Genomic DNA, 9,885 nt, shown 5'->3' with positions numbered 1-9,885 from the left:
ACTCCAGGGGACTTACTGTGGAGTGCTATTGCAAAGCAGAGACTAACAAAAGATAAATATAACACCTGTGTGTACACGACCGGTCAAAGGTTTTAGAACACCTACTCATTCAAGGGTTTTTGCTTTGGATTATTTTCTACATTGTAGAATAATAGTGAAGATATAACCTATGAAATAATCATGTAGTCGCCAAAAAAGTGTTACATCTCAAATATATTTAGAATTTTAGGTTACTACATGATTTCATAGTGATGTCTTCACTATTATTCTACAATGTAGAAAATAGTCAAAATAAAGAAAAACCCTTGAGTGAGTAGGTATTCTAAAACTTTTGACTGTGTGTGTGTGTGTGTGTGTGTGTGTGTGTGTGTGTGTGTGTGTGTGTGTGTGTGTGTGTGTGTGTGTGTGTGTGTGTGTGTGTATGTATACACACATATAGTACCAGTCCAAAGTTTGGGTCTTTCTTTATTTTTACTATTTTCTACATTGTAGAATAATAGTGAAGACATCAGAACTATGAATCACATATGGAATCATGTAGTAACTAAAAAAGTGTTACAAATCAAAATATATTTGAGATTCTTCAAAGTAGCCACCCTTTGCCTTGATGACAGCTTTGCACGCTCTTTGCATTCTCTCAACCAGGTTCATGAGGGAGTCACCAGGAATGCTTCCCAACTGTCTAGAAGGAGGTCCCACATATGCTGAGCACTTGTTGGCTGCTTTTCCTTCACTCTGCAGTCCAACTCATCCCAAACCATCTCATTCTGATTGAGGTTGGGTGATTGTTGAAGCCAGATCATCTGATGCAGCACTCCATCACTCTCCTTGGTCAAATAGCCCTTACACAACCTGGAGGTGTGTTTTGGGTCATTGTCCTGTTGAAAAATAAACGATAGTCCCACTAAGCGCAAACCAGATGGGATGGCGTATTGCTGCAGAATGCTGTGGTAGCCATGCTGGTTAAGTGTACCTTGAATTCTAAATAAATACCCTACAGTGTCACCAGCAAAGCATCATCACATCTCATCCTTCATGCTTCATGGTGGGAACCACACATGCGGAGATCATCCGTTCACCTACTCTGCGTCTCACAAAGACGCAGCGGTTGGAACCAAAAATCTCCAATTTGGACTCATCAGAACAAAGGACAGATTTCCACCGCTCTAATTTCCATTGCTCATGTTTATTTGGCATCCTTTAGTAATGGTTTCTTTGCAGCAATTCAATCATGAAGGCCTGATTCACGCAGTCTCCTCTGAACAGTTGATGTTGCAATGTCTGTTATTGGAACTCTGTGAAGCACATACAGTGGGGCAAAAAAGTATTTAGTCAGCCACCAATTGTGCAAGTTCACCCACTTAAAAAGATGAGAGAGGCCTGTAATTTTCATCATATGTACACTTCAACTATGACAGACAAAATAAGAAAAGAAAATCCAGAAAATCACGTTCTGCCCACACATTTTCTATAGGATTGAGGTCAGGGCTTTGTGATGGCCACTCCAATACCTTGACTTTGCTTTCCTTAAGCCATTTTGCCACAACTTTGGAAGTATGCTTGGGGTTATTGTCCATTTGGAAAACCCATTTGCGACCAAGCTTTAATTTCCTGACTGATGTCTTGAGATGTTGCTTCAATATATCCACATAATTTCCCTTCTTCATGATGCCATCTATTTTGTGAAGTGTACCAGTCCCTCCTGCAGCAAAGCACCCCCACAACATGATGCTGCCACCCCCGTGCTTCACGGTTGGGATGGTGTTCTTCGGCTTGCAAGCCTCCCCCTTTTTCCTCCAAACATAACGATGGTCATTATGGCCAAACAGTTCTATTTTTCTTTCATCAGACCAGAGGACATTTCTCCAAAAAGTACGATCTTTGTCCCCATGTGCAGTTGCAAACCGAAGTCTGCCTCTTTTATGGCGGTTTTGGGGGAGTGACTTCTTCCTTGCTGAGCGGCCTTTTAGGTTACTCATTTTACTGTGGATATAGATACTTTTGTACCCGTTTCCTCCAGCATCTTCACAAAATTCTTTGCTGTTGTTCTGGGATTGATTTTCACTTTTTGCACCAAAGCACGTTCATCTCTAGGAGATAGCAGGCTTTTCCTTCCTGAGAGGTGTGACGGCTGCGTGGTGCCATGGTGTTTAAACTTGCATACTATTGTTTGTACAGATGAATGTGGTTACCTTCAGGCATTTGGAAATTGCTCCCAAGGATGAACCAGACTTGTGGAGGTCTACAATTGTTTTTCTGAGGTCTTGGCTGATTTCTTTTGATTTTCCCATGATGTCAAGCAAAGAGGCACTGCATTTGAAGGAAGGCCTTGAAATAGGCCTTGAAATCATTTGAGTCAATCAGAAGCTTCTAAAGCCATGACATCATTTTCTGGAATTTTCCAAGCTGTTTAAAGGCACAGTCAACTTAGTGTATGTACACTTCTGACCCACTGGAATTGTGATACGGGGAATTAGAAGTTAAGTAATCTGTCTTGTTGGAAAAATGACTTGTGTCATGCACTAAGTAGATATTCTAACCGACTTGCCAAAACTGTAGTTTGTTAACAAGAAATTTGTGGAGTGGCTGAAAAATGAGTTTTAATGACTCCAACCTAAGTGTATGTAAACTTCAGACTAAAGCTGTATATAAGTATAAACATGTTCAAATCTACATCATTGTATAGTCACACAACATGCGAAAATGCAACACACATGCAAACGTTCAAACTAGTACAGAAGAATAACATTAATTTGTTTCTTTAAAAATATTATTTATAAGGTATATCTAAAAGAGAACACCTACCTAAAGTCTTTCCAAAGTATTTATGGAAGCATACATGACATTATAAAAAGTTACATTTACTATTATAGTAGGGGGCGTAGCCCTCTGTGTCCTGCCTGCTGTTATACCACTGTTCTCCAGTAGGGTGGTGATGTCTCAGGTAGACTGGCGGTTGTACTCCTGGGGGGGATGCAGGCCATCATAGTGGAACTCTCGCCACTGCTCGGTGCTCTCCCGTGTCCTCTCGTCTTGCTCTAAGGCCAGAGGTAAGTTATGGGAGGGAATGACGAGGGTAGACAGAACACGCTACTGGATGAAGTGTTACTGGATCAATTCACTGATACACATAGGCTACTGCCATACTGTGCTCTGATTATACACCAACAATAAAAGAGAAACTGTAACAGGAGTAGAATACAAAATAACCTGTTATTGTTTATACTGTATATTAGGGTATTATACACTGTGTACAAAACCTTAGGAACATCTTCCTAATATTGAGTTGCATCCCCTTTTGCCCTCAGAACAGCCTCGATTCGTCGGGGCATGGACTCGACAAGGTGCCAAGCCATTCTTGATACACACAGGAAACTGTTGAGCGTGGACATAGTCAAACCGGTGCTCCTGGCACCTACTACCATACCCCGTTCAAAGGCACTTAAATCTTTTGTCTTGCCCATTCACCCTCTGAATGGCACACATACACAATCCATGTCTCAAGTGTCTCAAGGCTTTAAAAATCCGTCTTTAAACTGCCCCCCCCCCTCATCTACACTGATTAAAGTGGATCCAACAATAAGGGATCATAGCTTTCACATGTGTTCACCTGGTCAGTCTATGTCATGGTAGTTGCCATGGTGCCCTAGTAGCAGCCTCTAAGCAAAGAGTTCCTGTAGATATGTATTGTTTTTGAAAACATTGATTTTTATTGCATATTTATTGCGTGTTTGTGGTGGTTTTGATCCACAGATTTGCGGATGGACTGGCAGGTCAACTCTTTTTGGCTTAGCTAGCTAACCAGCTGGCTAATTGTTCGAATGATGCATCTGGACACTATCAGCTTTTTTGTGTCACTTGGTTGCTGGTTCCTGATATTTTGAAAGCATCAATTGAAGAGTCACCTGAAGCGTGAGAGGAATGGGAGATGCAGTAGAGGAATGCAGTGCTGAGGCAGAGGGCACATAGTGAGGACAACTGGCTACTACTCTGAACGGTTTGTGGTGAGCTTTCTGGCTGCCGAGGCATCACTCAAGTGGGTGACATGCATTATGAAGAAGGAGAAGTCCAGTCACTACATGAATCAGGCTGGTTCCCAGAGCAACCCTCTATAAGATCGCCACTAGACACTTCTTCATCAACCATCTCCCTGAACACATTCCTCTTCTCAAGCCATGATGAACTGCCTCTCTCTATCTTTGGAGGATGCATGAACTCAAAAGACCTGGCCCATATTGGTCGACCTTACTATAGTTAAATGCTACTCATGGTGATGTATTGCTTGTTTTTGTATGAAGCGCTTTGAGATTTTTAAAAGCGCTACAGAAATTAAATGCATTATTATTATGGGAAGAGCAGGTGTTCCTAATGTTTTGTACACTGTGTATTATTATACCGTCATGCTCCTCCTCAGCGTAGTTCTCAAACTCATTCCTCTGTTCCTCATGGTTCTCTCTCTTCCGCTTATCTGCAGCCAGCACCTGCCTCTGTTCAGCTATAGGGGAGGAGAAAAGGAAGTCAATTCAATTGTATCACTTGCGGTCAAACTGCACCGACAACATTACGTGGGATTGGATCTCTGCAGAGTACAGGCAGACGCTGGGTTTGGGCTATGGAATCCTCTCCTAGTCCTGACACCTAACCTCTGACCTTTTCTTTATTGTTGTTCCATGGGACAGGTCTTTGCCTGCATACTGACTCCCTTTGGAATTTGATTTTGGGAATTCAGGTCAGTCAGGTAGTTGAAAATAACAACTAAATGGAAAAGCAATCAGATGAACAGTTGAAATGGTGAAGCTTGCAGCGTTCCTTCGCAGGTCAGTGGTCAGGGAGCTGTGAACTAATGACCCAGTGTAAATCAAACTCAAAAGGTGACCACCAGTAACGTCAACCAAGGGTTATGTCAATCATTGGGATACTGCACTGTATTTATTTATTTCACCTTTATTTAACCAGGTAGGCAAGTTGAGAACAAGTTCTCATTTACAATTGCGACCTGGCCAAGATAAAGCAAAGCAGTTCGACACATACAACGACACAGAGTTACACATGGAGTAAAACAAACATACAGTCAATAATACAGTATAAACAAGTCTATATACGATGTGAGCAAATGAGGTGAGATAAGGGAGGTAAAGGCAAAAAAAGGCCATGGTGGCAAAGTAAATACAATATAGCAAGTAAAACACTGGAATGGTAGATTTGCAGTGGAAGAATGTGCAAAGTAGAAATAAAAATAATGGTGTGCAAAGGAGCAAAATTAATTAATTAAATACAGTAGGGAAAGAGGTAGTTGTTTGGGCTAAATTATAGGTGGGTTATGTACAGGTGCAGTAATCTGTGAGCTGCTCTGACAGTTGGTGCTTAACGCTAGTGAGGGAGATAAGTGTTTCCAGTTTCAGAGATTTTGTAGTTCGTTCCAGTCATTGGCAGTAGAGAACTGGAAGGAGAGGCGGCCAAAGAAAGAATTGGTTTTGGGGGTGACTAGAGAGCTATACCTGCTGGAGCGTGTGCTACAGGTGGGAGATGCTACAGTGACCATCGAGCTGAGATAAGGGGGGACTTTACCTAGCAGGGTCTTGTAGATGACATGGAGCCAGTGGGTTTGGCGACGAGTATGAAGCGAGGGCCAGCCAACGAGAGCGTACAGGCCGCAATGGTGGGTAGTATATGGGGCATTGGTGACAAAACGGATTGCACTGTGATAGACTGCATCCAATTTGTTGAGTAGGGTATTGGAGGCTATTTTGTAAATGACATCACCAAAGTCGAGGATTGGTAGGATGGTCAGTTTTACAAGGGTATGTTTGGCATCATGAGTGAAGGATGCTTTGTTGCGAAATAGGAAGCCAATTCTAGATTTAACTTTGGATTGGAGATGTTTGATATGGGTCTGGAAGGAGAGTTTACAGTCTAACCAGACACCTAAGTATTTGTAGTTGTCCACGTATGAACGTCACTTATTTACACATCGAGAGGATAATGTGACAGGGCACATGAGTGATATGCTCCTAACTCCTGTCAAAGTATTTGACCCACCCACTCACTTCTACCTGGCATAACCTCGCCACATAAAAGCCCAAAGTCAAACAGGTTCACCCATTTGAATACAGGTGAAAGCCACATTGATGTTGATTATACCTACCTGGCAACAGAGCTGAACCTCACTGTAACCACTCAGTTTGTGTTATCTGTGTGACCACTAACACACGCATTTGTTATACTATCCTTGTGGGGACCAAACAATTGATTCCCATTCAAAATTCAAATTTCCCTGACCTTAACTCCTAACCTCTAACCCTAACCCCGAAGCTTAAAACAGCCTTTTTCCTTGTGGGGACCGGTGAAACGTCCCCTCTTGACTACATTTTCCATGTTTTACTATTCTAGTGGGGAATTCTGATCCCCACAAGGATAGTAAAACCAAGCACACACACACACACACACACACAATCAATCAAATACATGTATAAAGATGTGCTTATACAGAAACACAAGCCTAAAACCCCAAACAGCAAGCAATGTTGATGTACAGACCGCCTCACACTATAGGTTTATCCACATTTTCTCATATGACTTTACTGTGGTTTAGTAGTGTCAACATCTGGCTGCCAAAGGGGCTTTCAAAAAGTAAACATATTTTTCTCTCTGTCCATCTCTCTGACCCCCCTCCCTCCACTGTGCCTGTGTGTTGGCACATTCCACACTCAACTTCTAACTGCTCTCTCCATACCCAGACTGGATACAAACATCACTCCACCTCGCTTTCTTTCTCTCTTTTTCTTCTCTTGCTCTAACTTTCTTCAGCTAACACTTCAATTTGTGTTGGGTTTCTGCATTAAGTAACTCGCCTCTCAACGGCTCTCTTTCTCCAGCTAAACTCTCACCTGGCCGTCAACTGAGTAGTTAAAGAGAACAATCAAACATCTCACTTATGGGAACTTTCACAAGGTCTCCTCTCGTGTCCTAGCAGTTAGAGCATTGGGACAGTAACTGAAAGGTTGCTTGTTCAAATCCCTAAAGTGGGAAAAATCTGCCGTTCTGCCCTTGAACGAAGTAGTTAACCCCACAACAACTTCAGCCATTGCTGTATTCAACTGCAGCAATATAAACTCCATCCAGTAATATAAACTCTGGCGTAGTGGAGTAGTAGGCTACCTCTGCAACCAAAACGTTCAGCTGACCTTAAAAAGTATTGATCAATCTAGAAGATGTGGGACCAAACCATCCATCTATGCCTACACACACAAGCTATGCTTCATTCAGGCATCCACAGACAAAGGCACGCAACACCACACCCTCCATTGCCAGTTCACCACTGACCGTTGGTGGAAAAACAACCCCAAAAACATCCAAGCAACATGAAAGAGATCCAAACAGAGAAAGCTTCAATCACCGTCAATTTCGTCCTGAGACTTGGCAGCTCTTCTGCTGCGGCGTCTGAAGAAGTTTGCTGCGTCGGCCTCGGGCATGAAGATCTCCCTCAGTGGACCTGAGAAGAAAAGATAAAGAAAAGACAGATTTGCGAGCCGTTGTGCTGGTATGCAGAGGGTGGTGAGTTCGCTCCCATATCAGGGAAAACAAAGACAACAAAACATTTCCATTCTGTTACAATCGCATAAGAGATGAGAGGAGGGTAGATTTAACAGCAGGCAAAAAAGAGGGAGTTCAGTAAGGTTTGAAGTCTCAGCACGCACCAAGAAATTAGGTTGTATGTGCTGCAGAAGACGAAGAGGGTTCAGTGAAGGTCGCGCTGCTTACCTCTCGGGTCGGTTGCCTTGGTAGTGCCCTTATCATCGGGGACAGCTGCACTGTCTACCTCCTGAGATACTGCAGGGGTTCAGAGGTACATGATCATAGGACAAAACATCAGATCAGCGTTGAGCTCTCTATCACAATGTTCCCATACCACTATCACTAGTAACAGAGTCACTCTGCCCTCAGACTGCACTCTAGGTTTCTCTAGCGATATCACAGAAAATATGACATGCACCATCCTCCTCAAGTATTCATTCACATCTCGTAAGTATATATTATTCCCTTACAATACAGTCCCCCTGCAGGCAGACTCACTCACAGGACAGTGACAGGAGCACAGCGACAAGGAAGGTTGCATGCGACCAGGACATCTTGAGAGCTTGTCTGAGCCGTTGAGGGATAGGAAAGAGGTGAGAGAGAGAGAGAGAGAGAGAGAGGAGGGCGGGGGGAAGGAGGAGAGTAAGAGAGGAAGGAGGTGAGAATGAGAGAGAGGGAGAAAGAGAGGTTAAAAGAGAGCAGATGGCACCCTAGAAGGGGGGGGCGGGCGGGGGCCTGGGAGAAGATCAGCTGGATGGAATTTCAGAGGCTTTGACAAACCGTTGGTCAGGGAGGGGAAGAGAGGATCCATGGGGACCATGGAAGCAGCGCCACAAAAACGTCAAGGTTTCCTCACATAAGCCACATCATTTCAGTTTTTCAAGTAATTGAACAGTTTGATCTGAAAACCCTCAAAAGTAATATACCCCCGACCCTTAATCTTTGGAGCTGAACTTACACAATATATGATAATGGTCCAGATGACCTTTCACCTTGTCTCAGGTGGCACAGGCTCATGAGCACATGCTCTGGGGGCTCCTTTTAGTTGCCTGTGACATCATTTAGAGATTTCAAATGGGAAGGACTCAATGAGAGATCATTCATGCCACAAGTATGCCACAAGTATTACGTTGCAATATTAATTACAGCTTCATAATGTATACCTGCAGATAGGTTTCGTATTGCGTCAAACAACAACATTGACGAATACGCTGATTCGGTGAGCTAGTTCATTAGAACGTGCTTTGAAGATGTCGTTCCCATAGCAACGATTAAAACATTCCCAAACCAGAAACCGTGGATTGATGGCAGCATTCGCGTGAAACTGAAAGCGCGAACCACTGCTTTTAATCAGGGCAAGGTGACCGGAAACATGACCGAATACAAACAGTGTAGCTATTCCCTCCGCAAGGCAATCAAACAAGCTAAGCATCAGTATAGAGACAAAGTAGAATCGCAATTCAACGGCTCAGACACAAGAAGTATGTGGCAGGGTCTACAGTCAATCACGGATTACAAAAAGAAAACCAGCCCAGTCACGGACCAGGATGCCTTGCTCCCAGGCAGACTAAATAACTTTTTTTGCCCGCTTTGAGGACAATACAGTGCCACTGACACGGCCCGCAACCAAAACATGCGGACTCTCCTTCACTGCAGCCGAGGTAAGTAAAACATTTAAACGTGTTAACCCTCGCAAGGCTGCAGGCCCAGACGGCATCCCCAGCCGCGCCCTCAGAGCATGCGCAGACCAGCTGGCTGGTGTGTTTACAGACATATTCAATCAATCCCTATCCCAGTCTGCTGTTCCCACATGCTTCAAGAGGGCCACCATTGTTCCTGTTCCCAAGAAAGCTAAGGTAACTGAGCTAAACGACTACCGCCCCGTAGCACTCACTTCCGTCATCATGAAGTGCTTTGAGAGACTAGTCAAGGACCATATCACCTCCACCCTACCTGACACCCTAGACCCACTCCAATTTGCTTACCGCCCAAATAGGTCCACAGACGATGCAATCTCAACCACACTGCACACTGCCCTAACCCATCTGGACAAGAGGAATACCTATGTGAGAATGCTGTTCATCAACTACAGCTCAGCATTTAACACCATAGTACCCTCCAAACTCGTCATCAAGCTCAAGACCCTGGGTCTCGACCCCGCCCTGTGCAACTGGGTACTGGACTTCCTGACTGGCCGCCCCCAGGTGGTGAGGGTAGGTAACTACATCTCCACCCCGCTGATCCTCAACACTGGGGCCCCACAAGGGTGCGTTCTGAGCCCTCTCCTGTACTCCCTGTTCACCCACGACT

General features: G+C 44.0%; 1 protein-coding gene across 1 annotated transcript; it reads right to left on the bottom strand.

The window, feature by feature from the left end:
• Positions 1–2,589: 2,589 nt before the first annotated feature.
• ucmab (upper zone of growth plate and cartilage matrix associated b) lies at positions 2,590–8,129 on the bottom strand. The gene is made up of 5 exons (XM_064952945.1): positions 8,078–8,129; positions 7,762–7,830; positions 7,397–7,492; positions 4,397–4,495; positions 2,590–3,038 (listed from the first exon to the last, which is right to left on the bottom strand). Exons 1-5 carry the CDS (start codon positions 8,127–8,129, stop codon positions 2,941–2,943), a joined length of 414 nt encoding a protein of 137 aa, XP_064809017.1. The 3' UTR covers positions 2,590–2,940.
• Between the last annotated feature and the right edge of the window lie 1,756 nt (positions 8,130–9,885).

Source organism: Oncorhynchus masou, chromosome 31 (genome assembly GCF_036934945.1).
Source record: "Oncorhynchus masou masou isolate Uvic2021 chromosome 31, UVic_Omas_1.1, whole genome shotgun sequence".
NCBI classification, from domain to species: Eukaryota; Metazoa; Chordata; class Actinopteri; order Salmoniformes; family Salmonidae; genus Oncorhynchus; species Oncorhynchus masou.
Note: the sequence above shows the minus strand (reverse complement) of the source record. Positions and strands in the feature narration are given on the sequence as shown.

Bases quoted from the DNA above. Each gene is read 5' to 3' on its own strand.
- ucmab (XM_064952945.1), bottom strand. From the start codon at position 8,129: ATGTCCTGGTCGCATGCAACCTTCCTTGTCGCTGTGCTCCTGTCACTG. The intron at 7,831-8,077 runs GTGAGTGAGTCT...GAACCCCTGCAG, and splicing joins TGTGCTCCTGTCACTGTCCT to TATCTCAGGAGGTAGACAGT. The intron at 3,039-4,396 runs GTATAATAATAC...CTCTGGCCTTAG, and splicing joins CGCTGAGGAGGAGCATGACG to AGCAAGACGAGAGGACACGG.